Raw genomic sequence first — 26,420 nt, forward strand, 5'->3', positions numbered from 1 at the left:
CGAAATAGGTAGCCCTGATAAATAGATGTCAGTGAAGCTTGTCAGTGGCATCTTTGAAAATATTGTGCTTTACAGTGAATCAGTCAATTTATTAAAAACCTGCTGTTTATTTCTCTCTGATACAGGATCTCAGTCTACCCAATGGTACACCTGTGGACACTTCTAGCCCAGCCTCCTCATCATCTCTCCTCAACAGACTGCAGCTGGATGATGACTTGGATGCAGAAACTAGAGACCTCTTTGTTACTGTTGATGATCCCAAAAAACATGTGTGCACCATGGAGACGTATATCACATACAGGGTTACAACAAAGGTACAAAGCAACATTTCCCTTTTCTAGTATTTTATTCTCTGGGGCAGTGTTTCTAGGGAATTTTCTGGATATCCCTTGCATTGTGTTTCTTTGTGTTAACGACAAGAACTGCGCATCTTTTAGTGTCTTATGAATGTATTGCAGCTGTGATTTGCCATAGCAGAAATGTTAACTGCTTCAGTATATGAAGCTATGCAAAATTTTTAATGTGTCAACTTAGATTTTTGTCTCTGACTCTTAAACAGAACTATTTGTAAACTTGCAAGGCCAGTTTCTTTCACTAACTTGTAAGTTCATATGAAGTAATCTGACACTCAACTGGTTTGAGTTACCTCCCTTGAAGGGGAATGTGCCTTGTTAATTCACTGTTAATCATCTCACATTTTGTCTATCCTTCTCTGAAATGCTTTAAGCTGCTTGTTTTAAATGTTTACCATGCTTCCTCTATCTGCCACTTACCTAAATCATAATTTTGATCCTAAATTGTAAACTAGTTTCTTTGCAGTTGTTGGTACAGAAGGCTGTACAGCTGCAGCTAAAACTAAGTAGCCTAAGAATGCTACTGTCTACCAAAAGAAATATGCTAGAGTTTTTTTCAGCATGTGTTGTAGTTCACTCATTAATGCAATTTAATTACACTAATAGGAAAAGTGATCCGAAAAGTCCATGCTCACAGATGGAACATTAATTTCTGTTAACTAACTAGCTTGTTTGCATCAACATCATCTCCTGGGTGACACTGACACCTATTTTGGGCATTTGTAGTTAACTAAGGCAAAAAGAGTTCACTAACTTTGCTAGGAATATACTTCATCCACTTGTCGCAATAGTTCAACGTGCCTCTAGCCTACTTAGGTGGCACTGTATACTGGAGAGAATGTTTTTTTTTTTTTCCTTTGAGATAAGGAAAGTTTTACAAGCCACAGATAATTTTTTATTTTTAATTTTGTTTTTAACTCCAAAATGTCTATTCCAAAGTTCTACTTTGGAGAAAATTATTTCCCAAAAATTGTACCTACCTCTTACTGCACGCTTAGCATAGGCCTGTCATTCTTTGTTGCTCTAAGTGTCTTAATCTTGAAAGAAGTGTTTTATCTTGAGTACTAGAAAATGCTAAGAAGTATTGGAGGAAACTGTTCTACTGGTAGCAACTCAGCCTTCAGCTGTTACATGATCAGAAGGAATAGGAGGCATAAAATGCAATTGAACTTTTCACAGGCAAATTGGCTGAAATTGCTTTTCCCTTAATTTAAGACCCAATTAATCTGTTACAATAAAATATTTTTACACACTGATACGCTAATAATGTTCCTATGCTTGGAAACCTGTGATCATACAAGGGTTCCCTTTTTAAAGCAGAACTCTGGAGAGTGGGTATTTACTGTATTTAGATCAGATTTATTACCGAACAGTAAAAAAAACCCCACCTCATCCTGTACTTGTATCTTTTGCATATCCACCTGCCTGTTAATACTTGGTTAGAGATCTTGCTATAGCACATAAGTCTGTGATATCATAGTATTACAATACTGTTGTGAGGCAGTGTATAACTGATAGTTAGCAGGCACCATGAGAGCCTCACTTCTGTTATTATTTTTGTAAACTCCCGGCTAACTTCTGGGGTCAGCAGGTCTAGTGACAGTTTTTTTTTAAAAAAAAAAAAAAAAGGCCGTTTAGAAGGCTAACAATATTAATGGTCTGACTCATTCTTGCCATACAAACAAGGCCTCTTTGGTGCCAAGCTAATTGCCCAATCAGCCACTGCAGCTGAAAGCAGTAATTAAATGTAGCAAAAAAGCTGTGCAGCAGTAATCCTAGACAGCAGTGAGGATGAGTGGTGATGCTTGCATCTACAGATTGTAGGTCAGGGTTCTGTAGCAGACCTTGCTCCTGTAAGGAGCTCCCTCACCACTCAGTGTAAAGCCATACCTTCCTACCCACCTCCCTTGTAGCCTTTCTTGACAGGGATTTGAAACCTGAAAGGGTCTCTTTGGTGGCTCTGGATAAGGAAGCAGGAATGAATGCTTTTTCTCCACTGAGGAATGCTACTGGAACCTTAAAGGTTTGGATAAACTTAGATCCTAGAATGAGTTATGCTGAAGACTTCACTGCTGTGAAAAGCAGCATCAATAGGTGGAAGAGGGAAATGTAATTGCCAGTGCTTTAATGTGTGCTTGTGGCTGTGACTAAACACCACTGTAGGGACAGTGTAACCTGACCACAGTCTTGTTTTTGTGATGTGCCTTTTTTTCTTTCTTTAGAAAGGTTCTTCACTGTAATGGGGGGGTGTGGGGGGTGGGGTGGGTGGGGAGGGAAGAGAAGACTTGCAGTATGCTGCAGGCTGTGGATTATGTTGTTCTAGCATAATGCCATTCAGTACCCTAATCAAAACAACTGTAAATGGTTCATATGAAGCCTCAGAAGTTTCATTTATAGTGTGGCATTCTTAACATGTTAAATAAGCTGGTGTTACTCTGAGGTATAGCTGAGTAAAGTACAAATCTGCACTGACTGTCTGGGTGTTTGTAGTCCTTCATCTACAAACACAACTGCTCCATTGGTTAGTCTGTGGACTAACACGTATATCTCTTGCCATAGCTAGCGGGTCAAAGGAGGAGGTGTACTTGAGTATTTTCTTTTATGTCTCTTTATGCCTTCTTTTCTGGAAACCACACCATTTATCAGGTAATAACACATTAACATGCTGTTTATAGTATACTAGGGCTACTGTTGTGTTGACGGTGTGTTAAGCTTGCTGGCACCCCCTGAAAAAGAAATTTCTGGCATAGAACCTATGCAGGATCCCCAGTGGGGAGATTGGTGGGAGTAATGTGCAGTAACTAAAGAGTTGAAACCACCCAGAGAGGGAGCGAAGAGGTGGATTGCGCTTAAAGGCTGCTATTTGGCTTTCTCCAAATATGTGGCAGTTACTCTCAGTCTGAAAGTGAATACAAAATCTCTGCTGGAATTTAGCAGGTGATTGTAGTGGCTAGGAGTAGCAAAGCAACTTAGTGCTGGACTCAGTGCCAGTTCAGAGCTAGGGGAGCTGGTGCATTCCCCAGAATGCAGTGGGTTTGATGAGCTGTACATATAGTGTGTTGGCTCAGCAGCATAGCCTTCACTGTAAGATGGTCTTGGTGCTTGTAAGTAACTAAGTGTAGCTCTGGGTTTAGGATGGAAAAGGTCTCTGTGTGATCTCTGCTTCTCAGTGGGACATAATAAGGGCCATTTACCTTCCAATCAGGGCTATCACAACAACAGCCTCTTTAGCAGAGACTCCTCATTGGCTCAGGTTCATTAGAGCTTTTAGGCAGCTGCAGTAAGTGCTCTGCAGGCAACCCCATGCAGCCAGGCTATGGACTGTTTGAGGACTGGATAAAACATTTGCCAGCAGTTTCTCTGCATTCTTACATTCCATCTCAAACTTAAAATGTCAAGTTTAACTGCTTGCCCTATAGAATTAAAACTTTAAAAATTTAACTTAATGTACTGATATCTCTAATCAGGCATGCACAAACTTGATGTAAATAAACAAACTCATTTCTTCCTTCAAGAAATCAACAAAAACAGTCCATGGCAAGCTTAGTAATGGCTTATGTTCTAAATGTTTAGCCTCAAAGGAGTATAATAAGCCTGTCACTTTGGAAATACCTGGCAGTGGTGAAACATTTTATCACCCATGGTTAATGCGTATCATAGAATAAACAAGTCATTAAATATCTTTGTGTTTAATTCTTGGTAGCTGGAATAGTCACATCCTTGCAATGAAGATTTCATACAGTCTTCCCCACAAGTTTGTAACTGCCAAGGGATTAACATAGGGCACAGTACTCTTCTCTCTACAGATTCTTCCCATAGAGTTTATCTGAGCAGAACATGTAATGAAGTGCAAATAGATTTTTAGGAGCACATCAGCTCCAAATAATCACTTTTCTTATTGCTGGCTTCCCACTGCTTGAAAAGCCAGAGGATCCTTCTCTCATGCTGGCTACAAACAGTACTTAGGGCGTTGAGTCTCTATGCAAAGCTTATCTGGCCTCTCCCTTGCCACTGATGGCTGTACGTTCGCAGCTAAGCTCTGAAGCAAGAGTATTTGGTGCATGCTAAGTCTATCCTGTTGTTCTTTTCCAGACCACAAGAGCAGAATTTGATTTGCCAGAGTATTCTGTCCGCCGGCGGTACCAAGACTTTGACTGGTTGAGAAACAAGCTGGAAGAGTCACAGCCAACACATCTCATTCCCGTAGGTAGTAAGCAAGAATCTGATATTAAGGGCAGTTCTGTATCTGTCTTCCAAGGGTGACATTTTGATGATGTCTTGTTTCAGGTCTAAATACAGTACTCAATTATCTTCTAGTATTTAGGTTTAAATACAGTAATTCATTTGCTTCTAGTGAAGCGGGAAGAGCTTCCCCGTTCTTGGCTGATAATAAAGCTTAGACTTGGGTGGCACACCCGAGAAGTGAGCTTTGGCAGCCTCCTTTAGCACAGTATTCATGGTGATGACATTTGTTGTGGCAAAAATGGAATATTTTTCATCTGCTTGCTCAATTATTATGCCTAGATTTCTGAGTATCTGAGGCTTATGAAAAGTCACACAGGTACTTCAGGTCCTAGTCTCAGTTTTCAAGATGGGCTTTTGAGCTAGTTTTAAAGAGTATTTTTAAAACTATTTGTGCTAACATTTAATAGCACAGACTTGGAAATCTTAGCATCTGGCTTGATAGCTATTGCGTATCTTCAGTAGGCAGAAATTTAGTTAATCTTATTAGCTAAATTGCTGCACCCCTGCATGTTGCTGAAGCTGGCAGTCTGACTACCTTATGCGATAGAAGGTTGATACTGATCTTCAGCAGCCTGCTTTTCATGCTGTAGAAGATCACCACTGTCAGCTCTTTTAAATGAAGAAATTCAAAAAGGCCTGTAGGAGATGAATTGTCAGGAAATAACAATACTGCTAGCATACCTTAGCTTGCCCATCTGGGTTTGGGGGAAAGTGTATCTGCTCGCTCTCTCTCTCTCTCAGCAAGGACTGTGCTGTGTGAGAGGTATTCAGTTATGCTGTTCCAGGGTAGAGAGCTATTTAAGTCCTTAATTACTCTGGGACTTGCCTCTAAGTGGAATAATAGCTCAGTCTCTCAAAGATAAAAAATAATTCACAAAATCATGTGACACCATGAGCTGGCAGCAAATATATTTACTGAGGGAGAGGGAGAAGAGGAGAGACAATGAGCTTATGGGGGTAAGGTGGGGATATGAGATTAATGTGTTAGCTGTCCAGACCCTCTTTTCTCCTGTCTGTTCTGTGAACAGCTGGAACTATTGAGGTTAAGCTGCAGATTCCTGAGTATACGTACTAACAGGCTGCCACTCTTGCCTGAAGGCTAAAAGGCAATAAATAAAAGTCTAGTAGAAGGAGGTGAGTCACAGCCAGGGAATCAAACTGGAATTTGTTGTGCACAGAATGGCAAATTTGGCACAAGTATCTCCAATGCTGGACATGAAACTGGATCAGAGCAAGGCAATCTCTTCAGTGCCTCCCTTCTAGAAAATCTGGAAGCATAAGCATGCACTGCCCTCTTTTATCTGTCTATGCACAAGTTGGCAGTTACAGAATCTCCTATTAATTTCCTCCATGCAGTGGTATGGCGGGGAGATTGCTGCATCCTTTAAGTATTTTATTGGCTAGAAGTAGATGGGGAATACAGACTGAAGGCAGTTGGTGTAATGACTGCCTAAAATCTCCTGTAACAAATGATGTGTCTTCTCAGTGCATTGAGTCATGGTAAGTCCTACACTTAGGACATCAAACTAACTGAATACGGGTTCCTTTTTGTCTCTTTGGTTACAGGTTTTTACTTTTTTAAATTTTAAATTCACTTGATACTTACTCTAGTTCATTCTTTCAAACAACAGTAAAAATACACTTAGATCTGTCTCTAGATGAGAAACATAAGGCTAACAGGGCCATGAATCTTGTTATTGGATGGCAATGTTTGGCTACTGGAAGCCATTTCTGATAGCAGTGAGCTCTGCTCACAAGTTGCTACAGGGAAAAGTAGACTACTAAGCTGGAAGACTATAAAGTAGATAAGTAACACACATTTAAATCAGGTTCTCTGTTGCTAGCTGTGTGTATTGACTGCTTAGGATGGGCCTCCAAAGGCCTAAAAAGTAAAGGACTGTACTTCATAGCTAAAACCAGGTTAAATGGCAAAACCTCTTTAATAGAGGTGCACCCTTCTGTGGGTCTCAAATACTCAAACTTCAGTCACTCTTCAGTGCCAGTTTGCATGTGTTTGGTTGAACTAGGGTTCTTTAGTCTTGCACCTTCCTCCTACATCTGGTGCTACGGTAGTGACTTCTTCAAGTGTACATTCCCAGCTAAAGTTTACAAAGCATGGAAGAAAGTTTCTTCCTCCCTGAAGGCTACTGCACTAAGCATTATTCTTCTAAGGAAGTCTAATGAGAGTGTACCTGAAACTGGTCTGACTAGAATGACTGAATATCTTATTCTGCTAAGCATAATAATGTAAGTCTTACATTGTAAGAACTAAATATAGTGGTCAATGTAGCTGTGTTGCAGCTAAGTCCTGCTAGCTGTGTTTTTTTAGGAGGTGCAGTCTTCATGTACATCCCACATCAGCTAGGGTATGGTGGGAAAGGCATATGCGTATACAATGTTGGTTTTTGGTCTTTGAATTATTTTGTCACAGATTTCAGGTGACAAAGACTCTTTGAAGTGAAGAACCCTGATTCCTGAATTGGGTGAAAAAGGCTGTTATTGCTAGCTTAAGAGTAAGCAGATTATTTATCTGGGCACTGTTTCACAAAAGTAAAATGCAAAGCACAATTTTAAAACTGATACTAATCTTAGAGCTCATGCTGTCTAATGCTAAAACAAAATCAGATGTAGTGGTAAAGCTGAGCCTAACCATGCTGAAGCTTATAGCTATCTTCCATCTGAAGAGGTAATTTGAAGTCTGAAGTCAAAGTGTAGCAGGAGGACTGCAGAACTAGTAAGTCTGGAGGTAGATTTGGGCTTACATGTTAAACTGAACTGCAGGAATTAACTGGTGGGGTCAAAATAGGAGTGAGATGAAAGAGCAGTTATGTCGGCAGAGCTTTGTCACTTGCACAAAGATGCTCAGGAATGTTGGCTATGATAGATGACAAAGTGTGCAAGTGCTTCAGGAAGCGTCCAGCTTGCACCACTTGCCATATCAAGCCTGCCTGTCTGTCTTTGCACAGTGTGGTGCTATTGCTATCAGCCCTCTGCAGAAGGGCCCTGTCCAGGAGCTCTGAATTTTTCAGAATGGGGAAAAGAATAAGTAGAATTGCTAAATTTTGAGTGTTTCTGGACTGAGTAGCCTTGCTTCAGCACTGGGGGGTGTGCATTTGTGTAGTGAATAATCTGCAGCTCTGCTGGCACCTCCTTTAGAGCTGGAGCTTGAATATGCATAGCAGTAGGGAGGAACAGCCTAAGCTGTGCCAGAAGTACTTAGTACGAGTACTATGTGGGCTTCAGTGGTGTGGCTCTTGGTTGAAGCAATTTAGTAGAATTGCTAGCATTAGGCCAGACCATTTGATGTTATAGTTCCTGTTAGCTAACATTGGAGTTCCTGTTAAGACTGGAGTTTGACTGTTTTGTATATTTCCAAATAGCAGAAGCAAGTATTTGTCTTTTGAATCTTATGCATTTTGCTTGTCCCTGACAGCCTCTTCCTGAGAAATTTGTGGTGAAGGGTGTTGTTGATCGCTTTTCTGAAGAGTTTGTGGAGACAAGGAGAAAAGCATTAGACAAATTCTTGAAGAGAATAACCGATCACCCAGTGCTTTCTTTCAATGAGCACTTCCATGTGTTTCTCACAGCCAAGGTAAGCCAGTAATTTTCAAACGCAGTCATTGACAAGGGCATCAGGACAGGCACCTTTACAATCTCTTTTGAAATGAAGGTATAAAGGCATTAATGAAATTACATGTGCAGGTCTGAACTTCCCCTGAAACATCAGAGTTGTTGGGGACCCTGAATATTGCGTGTGACAAATGCCTCTGCATGATAACTTTATGGGATTCCCTTCGCTTTAATGCAGATGTACAGATTCAGTTCTCCAGACCTTCTTGTTTTGTATCCTTGTATGTAGAACATACTCCTGATACGAGAGAGGTTCAGAATTCAGAAAACTGTGGACATTGTAAAATTGCCTTTTAAGAAGGAGGGAAGTGGGGAAGGAGAAGGAGAGATGCCCCTTGCACAAAAATTTGCAGATTTCCTGACTTTTTTTTCTTTTCTGTTTCTATACTGTTCGCACTTGTTGCTCTCAAAACTAAGCATGAACACCTCATTCTTGTTTGTTCTCGGTCAACAACATAATGCTCATCTTCTGCATGACTCATCCAGCAACAGTGCAGTTTTCTTTGGCAGTCTTTTGATCTGCATTTTAAATAAGACTAGGAGGACCTACAGTCATGCTGGGGTTTGACTGATAAGTGAGGAGAGCTGTAAAAGCACATATTTCCAATGTCACATTAGGCTACTTTACTCAAATGTGACAATTTGAACCCAATGCGAGTTTGTGCTCTGCATGCTGGTAATGTGAGGCTCAACCTTCAGTTCCCTTTTATTTCCCCTCTGTGGTGAACTTAACCACTGAAACAAGCCAGAAATGCAGATTTTTAGTACCTTGACAGTTAAATGTCAGATAGCTTTGTTCTGCTTTTTAGCTATCAAAGCATGATGCAACTTTCTTAGCTGGTTAGTTGTTTCCTTCCACCCGTGTAAAACTAATGGTAAGGGCTTTATTCTTAGCTCTAGGAAGGGTTCACCTTCAGAATACAGAACACCCAGGAAGGCTGAAGGAAAAGGACATGTGCCTTTCTGGCTCTGTGTTGGAACTTGCTGCACTGTGTTGCAGTAGTGAGGTGTCAGTTCAGTGTGCTAGGACTTCACAATTTAGCTACTGCAGCAAGTAGTGAGACCACCTTCTGGTTGAAAAAGAGAAACCAACCTTTCTTCAAGTTTTCTGTTTGGCCCAGTAACATACCAGAATGCTGTGGTGGCTTAAAGGATCCTTTTCTGATGCCTGCTTGCACCTTAGGAAAGGTGGAAGGCAAGAGTCAAGGAACTACTGCAATTAAATGCAAGCATAATTCAAAATTATAGTAGCTGTTGAGATAATCAGGTTCTTCTAATCACACTTGTGTGAGGCGTCCCTGCCCATGGCAGGAGGGTTGAAACTAGATGCTCTTACTGTCCTTTCCAACCCTAACTCTTCTATGTTTGACTTGCGTATAAATACTTGAAAAGAATACCATAGTACATGTTTTGAACATGGCTGTTGTACTTTTTTTTAAAGACCATTTAAGCTTTTAGTCTAGTCTATAATACCATGCCTCGATTCTTGACCTCTACAGGTCTGGTTGGTTTGAAAACCTCCCTCAGGCTGCGAAGGATAACCTAATTGAAAGGTCTTAAGCCTGCTTTGAGATGTTGAATAGTGACCCCTGCTGGAAGGAGTGAAATGCAGAAAGGACAGCATTTTGACTAAAACCACTTCCCCCCCGCCCCCGATTTTAAGATTAAATCCCTTTAAGACTGTAGGTAAACAGCCTTGCTAACATAGGTTGTCTGAATGATTTTATGCAAGTGTTTAAAGGGTTGGCAATGAAGTTTAAGCTTTCTGTGCAGGCAACATAGCGACATGTGACCAGCATGAACTGTAGTCTGTCTTGCAGAAAAGCTGTGCACTTGCAGAAGAGTGATGCACTTTTTCTGTGTACAGTCTTCTCCTGCCTCCTATCTGGCCACACAAGTGGTGTGAGGAGACTGCTGACCAAACAGGCATGCAATATGTAGTTCTGTGCTAGGTCATCAGAGCAAGCTAGTGCATTTGTATAATACTGGTATTGTGGGCTATGACTTTAAAGTATGTTTGAGTGAATGGTGTGAACTCCACGGAAACAGAGCTGTTAATGTTGGTACTTCCTTTGTGACAGTACAGGAACATGGGAAAATCTGGCCATGTGGAAAGGCGGACCACTTACTCGTTTATAATGCATTTTATACCATTCACCTGGATAGCTTATCTCCATCTAGAGGGAGACTTGAAACTGTGCTCAACTGTGCAATTTACACAAATTAAGGTTTTGTCCAAGGCTACATGTGACCCATAATATCTTGCCTTCTCAAGATTTGATTGTGACTGGGAAGTGTCCTTCAGTGTATTAATCTTCAACATGCAAGTAAAATACTTATGAACTGTTGTTTGTTTTAAACTTCCTAGGATCTTAATGCCTACAAAAAACAAGGAATGGCATTACTGTCAAAGATGGGGGAGTCTGTCAAATACGTAACAGGAGGCTACAAATTAAGAAGTCGACCACTGGAGTTTGCAGCCATTGGGGAGTATCTAGACACATTCTCTCTAAAGCTTGGTACCATTGACAGAATAGCACAGCGGATTATCAAAGAACAGTTGGGTAAGGATACAAGGTGCTCTATCATAATGCTTCAGTCTCAGTGCTGTGTATCTTGCTGTGGTTGACGGCAGGACTGAGTCAGCTTACATCTATGATTCTGGCCTGTAATGAGCCACATACAGAGCAAAATCTAATGTCTCTTGCAGATTTAAAATGGCACAAATCCTAACATGGTATCTTGTCTTAGCACAGCTCTCCAAGGACCTTTGAAAGTCGCTTTTGATGTTATACCAACTGACTTTCTTACTAGAGTTATTTTTGGAAAGACTTTTGGAAAGGGGAAGAACCTCTAGATTCCATATGGAGGAGTACAGATGGGATTCCTAAACCCAAATAACCTTTACAGATCTGTCTCAGCAAAGCCAAGTTTTATGTGTATTTAAAAGAAAAAGTACTTTGGCTATTGTACAGATGCAAGTGTCTTTTGTACTGGAAGCTTGAAGGAATGGTCAGTTAAGCTGGAGACAGCTTGGACCTGTCAACTCTGCAGCCGTAGAACTCTTGTCTGTTAAGATGGTTGTGCAACACAAGACTCCTTGGGGAGTTAATGTTTACTAAGCTTGGTGTAGTTTCTCCTGTTTGGTGTGAGAGTTTGCAGATCCTTGTGCCTCACTTTTACTCTGCTAATCTACTTTTCCATCTACCTCTTGCAGAATACTTGGTGGAACTACGAGAATATGGACCTGTTTATTCAACCTGGGGAGGGCTGGAGGTTGAGCTATCAGAGCCACTGGAAGGGGTGTCTGCCTGTATTGGGAACTGCTGCACAGCTCTTGAAGAACTTAGTGAAGACATGACTGAAGACTTCCTGCCTGTACTGAGGGAATATATATTGTACTCAGAGTCAATGAAGGTAAAGGGAGCCCTGTGGCAGAAGACACAGCAGTTGTGTTTGCACTGAATGTTATATCAGTGAGCTCATCCTTTCTAGCAGTGAGAAAGATTGATTCTGGAAAAAAGGGGGAAGTAAAGAATACATTCATTAAGAGGATAGTTTAATAATCAAAACAAAACCAGGTACGTTTAGTAGCAGGGTGTTGCATGATAGATAATGCAGCATAGAATTATAATGCGTATAGCGTTATTTGTCTGCTCTGCTACTCAGTTAAGCTAAGATCAGTAATGCTAGGGTGCACACGGAGCATAGTTCAGTATGTATTGGCAGTCCCCCTTTAGGAAACTAATAGAAAATTCCTTCTGAGGGCTTTCCACTTGGAACAGCCATTAAAAGGTCATGATATGCACTCCTTTAGAGATCTGATAGCCTGTTGTATATGTACAGTCTGAACATGGTAGTCATCTGTCTCATCCTGTACTTCTTAAACTGAGAATTGAAACACTTACTTGCATATTTCTTTTCTCAGCTTCAGATGCCTAGTTGTATGGCTCCCATCTTTTGGCTCTGAAGTATTTGTGTGGAAAGTTTTGCTCTAATTCCCTGAGTATACACTTTACTTTTGTAGTCATGGTATTGCCCCAGCATAAACAAGGTGTATTGTCTTTACAGGACTATTAACACCCAAGTATTGCTGAAACAACTGAGCTGTAGCTGGAAGCCTTGATCCCAGGGTGTTCATACTTAGCCTTACTCTGTAGGACTGGTCATCACATGTGTACTTAAAATTAAACAGAGCATAAGGCTAATGGTTAAAGCTTTCAGCTCAGAACATCTGGCTTTGATGCTGCAAATACCACAGCCTACTGGAGATGGCATCCAAAGTGGCAAGCTGAGTTGAGAGGTGCTTTTCACAAATGTGGCAGGGGAAGAATATTTTTAAGCTAAAAAGCAACAGTTTATTCATCTGAAGAGGTACTTCAGACAGCTGAACACTGCCACTTAACCACAGGGATAGTCCCATTCTAAAAGCTCTAGTGTCAGATGATGACAGAGACACTAAGTGCAGTCTCCAAGCCAACAGGTAGTGTAGCTGCAAGTATTTAACACCTCTGTGGCATTAAAGTGGTGTTTAACGGCCTGAAGTACCTCTTCAGCTGAAGAAACTCTTGCTTTTTAGCTTAATTTTTAGACTGTTGATTTGACTTTCTAGTGTGCTAAAGGATTCACTCTTGTCAATTACTCTCTGGTCATAGATCGAACACACTCATTGTGTTGATGCTTTCTAACAGGCTGGATATAGAAAATAGCAGTTGTATTTGTGAAATAGCAGTTAATAGCAGATAAGGATTATGCTGCCTAATGTCTTGCTTGGGCATTTCATTAGCTTTACTATGTCTGAAAGTCAAGAATAAAAACTATTGCTAGCCAAGGCAGATTCTTCCCATTTTCCTTCCCTTCCAAATGCAAAAAGTGGAATATCTTGAGTCATGCTAAGTGCAGTTTTCTTATGCTAGAAAATATCAGTCTGTTGCTATTTCCGCAGTAAGCAGCTACAGAACTGTCTTCCCAGACACCATAAAAGTGAGTAACTGTAAAGAAGGCTCCTCTTGGAATACAAGAGGCTTTCTGCTGAAAGGGCTGTCCTCTTCACTAGCATTGCAGTCCTATTCATCAGCTGCTAAAAGGACTGCTTGTGAAATTTAAGTGTTTTGGTCTTTCAGGGCACAGCTTTTGGAAAGGATATTTGATAGAAGGCAAATCTTTTTAGGCACCAAGCGTTCAGTGCAACCTTGATAGTTTTCTCTGTTTCATGGTGTATCCTAGGTATAGGTATGGGAGCTTGGATCTCTAGAGCAGTCTCTAGCTGAGTGAATGTCTCTGAGTAAGAACTGCCACTATTTTGGGGATGAATCTGAAGACCTTAGTGTCTTCAAGAGCACTGTTACACCTGTGGGGGACAGCCCAAAAGAACTGCACACAGGCAGTTCCCTTGGGCAAAGAACCAACTTCTAGTTGAAACAAATACAGGCTGACTCCAGGGAAGCCCCATTTCAGGGTTCATTTGAAAGATTTACAGAAATGGGGAGAGGCTGACATTGTGAGCTCCAGTTAAATGCGTGCTTGTAGTGTCTAAGGATGATATTATCTAAAACGTGGGCCATATGTGAGACGGCTAGGGGACTTCTGGAACCCTGGTGCAGTGGTGCCCTTGTCAGCAAATGTGTGGTACCACATTCTTTGTTATGCTGCTGTTCCCCAGGGAGACAAGTGCAGAGGGTGAGCTCCACTATACATAATTCAGTGCTGATATTAAAGTGTTATATGAACTCTAAATGCTTAACATTGCCAGAAAGGCTTATCAGATGATGCAATCCCCAGCTGTGTGCTTGGACAAGACTTTTAATGCATGTTTAAAGCAAGCACCAGATAAATAGCTAACTGTCTCTCTAAAGGAGTACAGTAAATAAGGATTTTCCTGTGAGGGCCAGTCATAGTAGGAAGCTCTGTGGCATGCAAATGGCATAGGATTGCAGTTTGAGAAAGGAAGCTGATGGCAAACTCCCGACGCTCCTTCAGAGATACGGGCCAAGGTAAAATGCTTCAAGTAAATACAAAATGGAGAAGGACCTGCCTCACTGAAAGCAAGTTGCCTTGCTTGTGCAGAGACTGGTGGTTTAGTTCTGTCCCCCAAATAGCTGAAATGTGTGTGTGGTTTCTGTTTGGTGTTGGTTTATTCCAACTTTTTACGAATTATTTGTCAAATTTGTTTTCTCTCTGAGGCGTTAGCTGGCAGAAGTTTTGCATGGGCTGTGTTAAGTCTGGAGGCACTTGGTACAGAGCTTTTCAGAGGAATGCTAAGTTTTAATACATTGATCTACAGCTGAGAAGAGATTGCCTGGAGGTGTCAGAGGAAACACTACCTTTCACAAAGGGAAAGCAGTATTTTTCTGTCACTTACAGGTCAGCCATTAATAGATACTTAGGGCTGTATTCAGAAGCGTACTGTTAATGGTCCACAGTGGATGGACTTGAGCACTTAGGAGAAATAAGACACCAGCCTTTTGAGTCTAGCCTGCTGATAACTGTTGTGTTAATCGTTGGCCACTCCAGATTATTGCACTCCAGGCTCTTAAAGGCTGACTGCAGTTGCTGGAGAGGGTTATTTTAGTGAGAAGAAATTCCAGTTGACTCAGGTTCAAGAGGCAATACAAAGTGGAAATACCTGCTAAATCCCTCAGGGTTTTGTTGCATTGGTGACCTCAATCACCTAAGGACTATTCTACATAGTTGTTTAGATTCAAAAAATAACAGGAATGTTGTGGGTTTTCAAGCAAACATGACCAGTGGCATGCTTGCTTGTGTCCCTCTGGGGACAACAGGGACGGTTAAACTGTTGAAGGAGAATTTTTCAGTTTTGCCCCCCCCCTTCATTTTTTATTTTTTTTCTTTCCCTTCCCTAAGCCAGTAGCAGCTTTGTGAATGGGCAGCCATTCCCACTGATCATGGACCGAGGCTTGTAAGGATATTGATTGCGGTGTCTGCTATCTCTGCTCCAGAGCAACTGCACTGGTGACCTTCTCTTGGCTTAAGAGGGAGGAGGGGGAAGGTGGTGATTAGTAGAGGCTGGTTTTGTACATCTTTAATTAGGAAAAAGATCTTGGTTAGATTGGCTCTTACAGCTCTGAGAAACTCTTAAACAGATACTTCTGTAGGCAGCAGTGCATGTTAGTCCTGCTTTACGAGGCTTGTCTGGAACTTACAATGATTACTTACCTCCTGTTGCCCTAATGGGATAATTGCGTCTGGGTGGCAAAAGGAAAGGCTCAAAGTATGAAGTGACTAGGTTGGCTGCAAGACAAGTTCAAGTTTACAGTTGCCTCAGCAGCGAGTGTTGAGTAATTTTCATCTAAGCATTTTTAATAATGACTTTGCATTAACTGAGTTATCAAAAATTTAATAGTGTTTCCTTCTGAGGACTGAAATTGCCCACTCTTGTTGATGCAACTGCTTATTTTTTTAGTAGTAAATTCTTAAAGACTAATTTCTGTGCTTATCTTTAAATTGTAGGAATATATCATAACCTTAGTGGGGATCTTGGCTTGTGGAAGTGTAGCATGTTTTGTGTTCTGTTCTGAGAATACAATCAATAAAATGTTTACTGCTTAGGAAACTCAAGTAGGTAGCTGAGTGCCTTTCATGTAAACTGCTTTTGGTAATTATTATTAACTAAACCAACGACCAACCTCCTCCACTCTCAACTGATCTAAAAGCAAAGCTTTCTTTTGTTCTAACACAAGGATGTGATAGCTTGCTATAAAAGACTGAGAAGTCCTTTTGCAAGTGAAGAGGGAGATGAAATGCCTTCTGTGGTGGCCTTCCTGTCCTTTGGCCCACAATGTCTGCTGCTTGAGCATATCAGGAGCTTTGCACTAGTCCTCAACAGCTTTGATGCTTTTGTTTATTTCCTTTTCATGCTAATAATAGTTCAACTGATTAATTAAATTTACTTAGGGTTATATTCATGGTTATGTGGCAGCTTTTATCTTGCATGCTTCCAGCTTGTCCAAAAGTTGAATTTTATCTGACCCTGCCAGCTGCTGGAGAGCAAGTGCCCTTTGTTTTAAAAGGTACTCCATAAATACTGTAAAATAGGACAAAGGAAGTATGGAATTCTGACTTCAGTCTGAATTAGTACTTAAGCTTTGCAATTTCTTGCAGGGTGGGGAGGGAAGGAATGAGAGGATCCCTGTCACAGCTGTCTTTTTCTCTTGCTCATAGAATGTGTTGAAGAAGAGAGACCAAGTTCAAGCGGAGTATGAAGCAAAACTGGAAGCTGTAGCCTTGAAAAAAGAGGAACGCCCAAAGGTTAGCACTTTAAAATGAAGTCTTGAAAAACAGCTTGCACTTACATTACTAGATGAGAAGAATGGAGAAACAGAACTTGCTTCGTCTGGCTTTAGTGACTTCTTTGCAGTCTAAGCAATTTTTGGCAGAACAGATGCTTGTTGTTGGCAAGCTGGTGTGAAATTAAGACCTAGGTATGAGCATACATAACCTGTTTCGCAACTTCTGTACGACTGATCTCCCACCATGCAGAGCAGGATATCTCTGACCTGTGTAACACAGGTATAACAGCCAGGAACCAATTGGAGTGTTCAGTGATCTGGACTGAAGCAGTGGTAGAACATTCTGTGGTGATTTAGCAGTATGTCAGTTAGTTAGTTAAGGTGCCAGGCCTGGCACTGCTGAACTGTATTGTAGGATACCTGTTTTGACTGTGGAAGACTGCATATTTTGCCCCTTCTCTGGAGCTCTTCTTGTCTGATGCTGAACAGACACAGCAGGTGTTATTGGGTGACAGTTTTTAGCGGGGCTTCACGCAGAAGCAAAACTGTAAATCGGTGTGCTTGTGCTGCCACCTGCTTTCTGCGTGAAGCAGTGTGCAAGTGCCCCACCTTACATCAATGGAGCTCTAACCAGCAATGACACCCGGTTATGTTCCCTTCCTCTGCTTGGGGTTTTTTGATTCCCCTTCAGTTTTCATTAACCTTACACGAGATATAAAGTGCTTAAAAACTATTAATTACCTTAAAATTTTGTTTAAGCTACTGAGTTGCAACTTCTGTCCTGGGAAGCTGCAAATTTGTGAGGAAAGGTATTTACATTCCTGAATTGCACTGGTGCATGTGCAGACACTGTTTTCATGATGCCTGTGGAGACTTAGCTGGAGTTCACTGCTGTTGCTCGTTAATTAGAGCATATGTGACCCATTTGCTGATCACTGGGTTGTCCCTGTAGCTCTAAACTTTTGTAAGCACTCTCAGCCTGAGCTGGTGGAGAACTGGCTCTGAGAATTATTTTATTTTATTTTATTTTGTTTTTTATTTTATTTTATTTTATTTTATTTTATTTTATTTTATTTTATTTTATTTTATTTTATTTTATTTTATTTGATTTGATTTTATTTATTTTATTTTATTTTATTTTTAATAATACTTTGTTGTGGTTTCAGATCTTGGCAGAAGAAGCAGGACACTTGCAAACTAACTTAATCGGGTTGAGTAATCATGTGTGGTTTTGCTTCCAGGCTTCATGACTTTTGATAGTCTATCCTTTCCTGTTAAGATAAAAGAGTACTTATAAATCTGATGCAAGGCATACTTGGCTTGAAAGAAGCATTTTCTAAACGTTCCAGCCAATGGCTTTGTAGTTCTTGTCTGAAGTCTGTGAGAGAGCTTCATATCTGTAGCTGCAGCAGACTGAATTCCGTAGCCATAAGTATAGCTCTCAGAGAGGGTAGGGGAATTCTGTAGCTACGGAACCCCCAAGCTACCTGTAGTGTAGATCTGGTTGTGTGAATCAAGTGATACTCAAATCCCATGAATACGAAGGAGGTGCTTCCTGTGTCTCAGCACAGCTCTATTGGAAGAGAAGAGATGCAGGACCTTCTTCTCTGAGTTAGTGCAATACTTCAGTGATGGACCGTGATCCATATCTGGAGAAGAACAAGGGTTGATATGTTTATGCCTAAATTGTGTACCTTGCCAAAATGCAAGGTAGTAGTACACTTGTCACTTCCAATTCTATTACACGTGAAAAGCTTCTTACATAGTCTGTTCACCCTCTTCCTTCTTTCCTTCATGGCCCTTAAAGAAAAAGGGAGCTCCCTGAAAGTATCAGAACGTATCAGAGGAGCCACTACAAACATCTGCAAAATGTTCTTCATTCTACCTTTGCATCTGTGTAAGTCACAGCTTCTAGAGCAGAAGTTCACTCCTCACATTGGTGCTAGACTACAGGGGTTTCCTCTTCTGAGACATGGGCTTAGTCTGCATGTCCTTACAGGCTTCCTGTTTGTGTGGACCATGCAGCACAGCGAGAAGGGCAAGAGGTGCTTATGCTTTTCTTCTTGAAGAAACATGATTTAATTGTTCTGGTAATACGCATGATGTTAGTTAAAACACAAGCAAAGAACACCAGTTTCTTTGGCCAAAAGTGCATCTGTCTTGGGCCAGTGACTACTGTCATAATCTGTTTAAATCTCTACCTAGGCTTGCAATAGGCTGTCCTTCAAGTTTTCTTACATTGATTGTGTGTCCACTGTTGAGCCCAAAGGCCTATGAGTCCATCCACAATCAAAATCCTTTACACTTTAATTTATTTTACTAGTGTAAATTGGGAAATGCCTAGTGCAATGTAAGTGGGAAATCGGGAAGAAAACTTGCACTGGAGCTGTAGCCAGGCCATTCATTTGAGAGCTAGGAACTCGGCCTAGGCGCCCAACACTTACACTAAATGGTTTTCCTCTTTATGTGCCTCTTGAAAACTCAGTCTGCCTCCATATCTAGCATAGAAATAGACAGGCACAACTGCCTACCACCTCAAACAACAGAGAACAAATTAGGCAATCTAGTCTCACTAATACGGAACTGGGGCTTTTCTCCTTGCAGTCATAACTGACTTTATGTAGGGTAACTTGTGGACTGTTAACTTACCCTTTCCTCTGTAGTTTTACTGAATGAGATTTGAGATAAGTCAGCAGTCTAGAATTCTCAATGTCAGTTTCAGTCTTCTTTTTTTTTGCTGCAGGTACCCACGGATGTTGAGAAATGTCAAGATCGAGTAGAGTGTTTCAATGCTGACCTGAAAGCAGATATGGAGAGATGGCAGAACAACAAAAGACAAGACTTTAGGCAGCTACTCATGGGGATGGCAGATAAAAACATCCAGTACTACGAGAAGGTATGTGGCACTTAGCATTGGCAAAGGACTAAGAATAGTTCGAATTCTTCTGAGAGGATGGTGATAATTCCTCAGGAAATCTTTGCACTGTCTTGAAGAAAAGACTCTTGGACATGTAAATCAGTTCTCTAGTTCTGTGGAAGCTGCTCTTTGTCAGCAGCTTACTGTAATCAGTTACTGAGTTGCTTGTCATGCTCAAGTGTGAGGCTAGCAGTCTTCTGCAAGGCAGCCTGTAACAGCATTTCATCCTGGGTGCCTTCATTCTTGCACTGAACAAATTACTCAGCAGCAGTAGTGGTGACAAAAAAAAGAACAAAATTGCATGTTCTAGTAACAATACCAGACTAGAAAATCTCTTGAATTCTGTCTTTTAGATCCAAACTACATGGGTTAATGTATATCCATGGACCCATCTGTAGATTACACCTGGTATGCATAAATGGTCCTAATCACTGTCCCTTTGTGCATAGTTTTGTCCCTTGTATGCTAGTCCTGGAAATACCTAGTCAGACGCCTCTGCAGTCTCTCAGTTGGTGCATGTATGCCTGAGATTTAGTGTCAGACTATTTTAAGTGAAAGGGCTTTGACATTTGACTGCATATACTGATAATCTAGTTTTCCTTCCTGATAGATCAGTGCTGCCCAGTGCAACGGCTGATATATTAAACCCTTCTAGTCTTATGCATGGTGGCTTACTTGAACTTCTTGCCTATTGCTTTCTTCTGTGTGTGCTTCACAAACTTTTCTGTCTTACCACAAAGATGTGAATTTCTACTACAAACAATTTGTCTGCCTAGCTGAAAGCTGTGGCGTTCTTCAGTTTAAAAGAGTATAGATTGATATTTGGAAATTGTGGATATTCTGATGATTTTTAATGGATTGGACCAGCTGTTGACTTTGGAAAGCTTAGATTTGTTTTCCTCATCTGGGAACTGCACCTGTTCTTTCTGAATGCTTTCTTGCTGTTTGAGATTGTTTTACTTCTTTTCCTTCTGTATTAACCTATGAAGATCTAGCTAGCCTTTCTTGAACTTTCATTCTATTGGTCAGGAAGGGTTGGTTAAAAGTTCCAGGAACTAATGTATAACCCCTTTTTTAAATCTTTGTTTCTTTCTTTAGTGCCTTACGGCGTGGGAGTCAGTTATACCACTACTGCAAGACAAGCCAGAGACCAAATAAGTACCACCTCCATGGACAGTCTAGCACTTCTATACTCAGTACCACTAGACATACTGGAACTGTGTGAAGGACTCCTTTTGTCAATTGAAACGCCAGCTGCACTTAAGCTGGAACAGACGCTTTGAAAATTAGTTTAACTTCTTTTCTCACTTTCTCTGTTTAAACTGGGGTATTTTTCATCTTTTTAAGTTACCTTGAATGGTTCCTTCTTTATCCTATGGAGTGATTGGGGGTTCACAGTGAAAGCCCATGGGGATCTTGATAAAACTTACCTCTCTAGTCTGGAAGGAACTGATGAATGGAACACTGAAAAGATGAAAATACTACTGCAAGGTGCCAAATGACATCTTTATTACCATTCTGTTTTGCTTATAAAAACCCCACAACATAATAATTATTCCTGTGATACACTACTCCCAAACCAGTCCTTATCCCTTTTGTTTTTTTTTTTTTTTGGATGGACAGGGAAAGGCTGGAAATGAGTATTTTCTGTTTTGTTACCACCTATATGCTCCTTCTGGACCCAAAGGTTTCTGGAGACTTTAATGTGTGAGTTGGGCTGGTCCAAGACAGAGCATACCAACACCACCTGCAGATAGCCTGTGATTCAAGCATGAACTGTGGTTTTTTGTGAGTGTGGCATGCTTGTTGGTTCATTCTGAGTATCTTTGTTTACCTTGGTGCTTATGAAGTAATGTCAGTTGGCTGAAGTGTACTTGTGATGGACTTGGGGATCAGAATCAGCCTAGCTGCGGGAGCAAGTTGAACAGCTGCCTTTCAAGTCTTATGGCAATGGTGGAAAAAAGTATGGGTCTTTAGTGTATTTTCTCTAAAGCTGGCACTGGAGGTTGCGTGGTAAAATTCTCTTGGCCCATGCTTTAAACATTTGGGGTGTGGAGGCTTTCTGTGTGTTCAGTTTTTTGTTTCGTTTTTTGTTTGTTTTTTTTTTTTTCATTTTTACGTGGACTAGAGCCACTCTGGGCTTAGTCACTTAAGGTGCCTGCTATAGTAAAGGTAAGCTTTGCTTCTCTCCCCATGCCTTTTTTTTTTGTTTGTTTTGTTTGTTTTTTTTTTTTTTTTGTTATTTATTTTATTTTTGTTTTGGTTTGCTGATTGCTTTGGGTTTTTTGTTTTTGGGTTTTTTGTTTTTAGTTTTTTTGGGTTTTTTTTCCTCCCAGAACCCAAAAAGTGTCAAATGCTTCCTCCACGCATCACTGTGTGTGAAACTTGCCTTAAACAGGTTGGCGGAGGTAGATCGGTACCCTATTAGATACACATACTATTCATATTTGTCTATTGAACCACATGGCAAATCTTTTAAAACTACTTTTGGTACAGATCTATTTTCTTAGTAGTTTTTATTGACCTTTAGAAATATAACTGCTTCTGCAAGTCCCTTTTTTTTTTTCTCTTGCAGTCCAACCTCAAGTAAATGCCTGCTTTTTGTTAATGACCTTTGGAATGCTGCCATGATTCCCAGGGTCCCAGAGTCCTGGTTTAACAGCTTGCAGATAAATCCTTTTTAACCATCCTAAGTGAGGCAGCTTGGGGCTAATGTCAGTGTAATACTTGGATTTTGGGGGAATAAATAACTCTTGAGTGCTTACTACTAGCCTCGAGTGATAAGTTGAACTCTGTCAACATTCTTGTGAAGAGTATAGTGGTAGGTGAGTATGTACAACTGCTGTGTTCTCTTCTGGCAACCTACCAGGTACTGGTCTGTTTGGACTTTATCCCTTCATAAACACCAAGTAAAACTGAAGTTCCCCTGCTAAGCTTGGTGGATTTATAGCAACTCTCAAGATGAGGTGTTGCAGCAATGTGGTAGCTCTCAGGCTAATGAGATGCTGTTGGTGCAAAGTCAAGTTTAAGACATTTTAAGAGGTCTTCCTTTTTGACTTGGCCTTCATTGACAACTGTGTGGTACTAAACTATGCGTGCTGGTTTAAGCTCACAGTTTGTCAATATACACTTACTTGCTGTAAATGAGAACTCTCCTTTAAGTTGCTGTTAGGTCCAGAATGACAAACTACTCTTGTGCAAGGAAGTGCTTAAGAGGATCATCTTGAAGCAGTAAAACCAGGTGTTTTCCTCAATCTTCCTATTCTAAAATAAGCACTTCTGTATTGTTTAACAGTCTGACCTTCAGGGTTACAGTCTTCCCTATTTCCCACAGAGATCAACATGCCTTTTTGAGCTGGTTCCTTTGTGGTAAATGTAATTTTGTAGTTGATTCTGAAAAATCACTGGGAATGAAGCAAAATGTAATTTGAACTAATATTTAGACAAGTCTTCCCTTCACCTTAAAAAAAAAAACAAGTGAAAGATGAGCAGAAAGAATGGTGGTGATATGTGACATCATAGCTGTTCATGAGAAGCATAATGGACAGTGGGGAGCGCCCAGTGAAGCTCAAATTGATGTTTAACTTCTGAGGCTGGAGCTGTTGAAGATTGTCTTAAATTTTTTGTAATCCAATGCCACTGATCCTGCAGTATGGTTTTTAAACTAGTCCTCATCTAAAGCATGTTTTGATTTCAGATAAATCCTGTTCTGGCTAAGCTGTTGAAAGGCAGGCGTGCTTTGCACTTCTCTGTTGCATTATGTAGCTCTGTGGTACCTGCAGGTTGATGTGGATTTCTTACATGATGTGTAACACCAAAGCTTCTTAAGGCCCTACAATGAAAGTAAAACTTAGTATTTGAAAGAGGAGTCCTTTGCAAGAATTGCTGCAGTGTAGTGGTGGGTGTCTTGGCTCGTATGTGATGTAGAGGATACTCCTACAAAGAGCTGTTGTAGATCACTAGGTAACTGAGAGAGGCTGTGTAGGGAGGATCCTGACTGAGTTTTGGGGCAGCAGTGCCAGATGGAAGAACTACAAAACATCAAGAAACTCCTGTGTAAGATGTGAAGAGTGGCACTTGTAAAGAGTGCACTTGCTTAACCTGTTAGTAGGAAGCTGAGATCTGAACTGTTAGCAAAACTCAGACAAGTTATCCTGTAATCCTTACAGGATAGATGTCTGTCCTTCAGATGGCTGAAACTTTGCATGTGAAAAGTAAAAGTTGTTGGTAAAGAGAAGCAGGAGTGTAGTGAAGGAGCTTCATCTTTGAGCAAGTTCTGAAGTGTGCAGTCCCTTAAGGTCACCATGCACACATGTACTAAAATTATGTCAAAAGTAGTTGGACCTTTTCTCTGAGTCTATGTAATGTGGGGTCATTCAACAGTCCTTAAATTAGCCCAGTTTCACTTGTAATCCATAGTCAGACCAAGTTCTCTCTCAGAGGATGCTTAATTCACTCATGTCCTGGTTACTTCTGTGTAATTTCTAGGATGTTTGTTTCTTATCTCAGCTGTCACCAGCACAGTGAAGCAGGCACTGAGGTCTTGTTTTCGTGCTTGGTAATGAACTGTGCATTGTTCATATGTATCCTTATCAGGCTCTGACTCTTGCAATAAACACAGGTGTTGAAACACCATAGCTTTTTCAGGTATCCTTTGAAAAATGAAAAGGTAATAGGTGTAGCACTAAGCACACAAACTCTTCCAATGTAACTTGTAGCAGAGAATAAACTATGGATTCTTCACTGAAGTCTACTTGGATTTCTGTCAGAGTGGTGCTTATGCTAAGGATAGAGTGGTGGGATACGTGGTAGGGAAGAAGCATCTGCAAAGCTCGTGTGACAGAGGCTGTTCTGTGGAGGTACTGTGAGGTAGTCCTCCAGCAGTGGCTCTGTGCAGCCAGTTTGTGATGCATATTTCTTCAGATGTTGGTCCTGCAGATAGTAAGGTACGAAAGAATTCCCTTCCAGTCTACCAGGGAATGCTCAGTGTTTTAACGGGAGCTGTGTTTTTCTTAAAACTTGCACCATTTTCCCGTTTATGATTGATGTTGCACTCTGTTTAAAAACCAGGTGCTGAAAACCACTGAGCAAAACTGCATATGTTAAATTAGCTCATTGAGCCTTCTTAAATTCTGAAGGTAGAACAGTCTTTCCCTCGGCATATGGACTTTCACTACAGCAACCAATAAATAGGGAAAATGGGGTCTTTCTTTCTTTTTTCTTTTTTTTTTTTTTTTTTTTTTAGGATAGGGGAGTTGCTACTACTTATCAAAATTCTATTTATTTTTTTTTTATGTAATGTAAAACTGGGGATCACAGGAGTAAATTTGCCTTCTGGCAGTGTGAATGTTGCATTTTAACAGGCAGCATTTTTTGGGAGTGCTGTTTAGCCAGCTGTATGAAATAAAGCAAAACTTAAAACTGTGCTTAGCACTTCGTAGTCTTGCTGGAGTGTCTGACTTGTACAAGTGAACTGGGCTAACTTTAAGGTTGCAGGGCTAACGCACAGTACTTATGCAGAAAATAATACACTTTCCAAAAAGGCATAAGTAGATCACCCTACCTAAGTGGCATGCTAAAATATTAAAGGCTAGTCACTCTCCTAGACTACTTTGCAGGCCTTGGTACTCTATGCTTTGAAGTGAAACCATTTCCTTAAATTCTGCTGCTGGGATAAAAATCCATTCTGATCAAGCAGCAGGGTTGAAGCCTGTGCCACATTCCCACTGCACAGGGAGATAGTTTGCAGAGGGGCAGTCTTACAAAAGCAAACAGCCAAAGGGCTTTTGTCTTTAGTACATGAAAATAAAGCAGCACCGTCCATGTTCTCTTTTTCCTCTGTGCCTGCATCCCTCTGTTCCTCCTTAAGGTGTGGAGAGTTGGGCCGTGCAGGTGAAGGTAAGATGGCTGTGAGTGGAGGAGGCGGATCTCATCCCCTCCTTGTTGAAGGTGTTAGTACTGGGGACCACAGTGACCAGTGCTGGCTCACGCCCAGACTCTTCCTCTTTCAGCCTGTGTAAACCCACTCACTGGAACTAGAGTGTCACCGTTCATACCATTGAAAACCAAAATGGAAGCTGTGAAAAGACTTGTCTCTGTGTGGATTAGCTTAGTAAACAGTGTAAAAACGGGAAGGAAGCTTTTGTTTCCTGCGCTCGACCAAATCTGGCAACTGTGCTCTTGTTCAGACTCGCAGGCTAGGAAATGTTGTCTTGCCTTCTGGTGCTGGCATGTTTCTATACCCTTTCATATCTCTCTGTATAAATATACTTTGTGCATTGTTTACTATGGAACTAGTATTGATGGAGAAAAACACTTTGAGGTAAAACTGTTTGTAATTCTCTATTAGTGTGTACATTTTTTTTTTAAAAAAAGCTCTGTTTTGTTTACCTCAATTAACTTAATGGAATGGACCAGTAAATGTATTAAAAGATGACTCCTTTACCTAGAATAAAATCTCATTTTTGCAGCCTTCACCGCTGAAGTGATGTGTGTACTTATTTTGCTGGGCAGCTCGCTATCTTACTGCAGAAGTACCCTTCCCTTAAAATCTAGTCATGCTGCTGATCCTGTACTATATCTGGTATTACTTGAAAGTGATGGCTGGAGCTAAGGGAAAGATTGCAAGTGTATGTATGTGTGTGTGTGTGGGGGGGTAATGACAGGATTGACAGCGACTTCCTCAGAATAAGGGGTTGCATAGTGGGTAATTGACTTCTGGTTGCTGCATCCCTGGCTTGAACTGGCTGATTTGCTTTCAGATTATTTCAGTTACCGAAGGGTTTTTAATTTGCTTTTACTTAGTCCAGGAGCTTGGAAGCCACTTAATCCTTGTTAATTCAATTAGTATGTAAGTAGACATATAATTTAAGCCCTGATCCCTCTGGAGCATGCCAGTCTTTTGAATCATGTTTGGATTTAGCTGCCAACATCTTACACCAATTGCTGTATTGTATGAGGTTCCTATAGGTAGGGATTTCAATCCAGTATAAAGAGTTTTATTTCTACCACAGGTAATTAACACTG

At 40.8% G+C, this 26,420-nt stretch overlaps 1 protein-coding gene across 1 annotated transcript in view; it reads left to right on the forward strand.

Annotated features, from left to right (window-relative positions):
• Positions 1 to 25,870, forward strand: part of SNX30 (sorting nexin family member 30) — a 46,422-nt gene extending 20,552 nt beyond the window's left edge. Inside the window, exons 2-9 of the mRNA XM_065661503.1 lie at positions 126 to 314; positions 4,446 to 4,556; positions 8,032 to 8,190; positions 10,597 to 10,792; positions 11,446 to 11,645; positions 16,410 to 16,496; positions 19,221 to 19,373; positions 20,493 to 25,870. Coding sequence (XP_065517575.1) covers positions 126 to 314; positions 4,446 to 4,556; positions 8,032 to 8,190; positions 10,597 to 10,792; positions 11,446 to 11,645; positions 16,410 to 16,496; positions 19,221 to 19,373; positions 20,493 to 20,552 — 1,155 coding nt within the window. The 3' untranslated portion in view covers positions 20,553 to 25,870. The remainder of the gene's footprint in view (positions 1 to 125; positions 315 to 4,445; positions 4,557 to 8,031; positions 8,191 to 10,596; positions 10,793 to 11,445; positions 11,646 to 16,409; positions 16,497 to 19,220; positions 19,374 to 20,492) is intronic.
• The last annotated feature ends 550 nt before the right edge of the window (positions 25,871 to 26,420 follow it).

Source organism: Lathamus discolor, chromosome Z (genome assembly GCF_037157495.1).
Source record: "Lathamus discolor isolate bLatDis1 chromosome Z, bLatDis1.hap1, whole genome shotgun sequence".
NCBI classification, from domain to species: domain Eukaryota; kingdom Metazoa; phylum Chordata; class Aves; order Psittaciformes; family Psittacidae; genus Lathamus; species Lathamus discolor.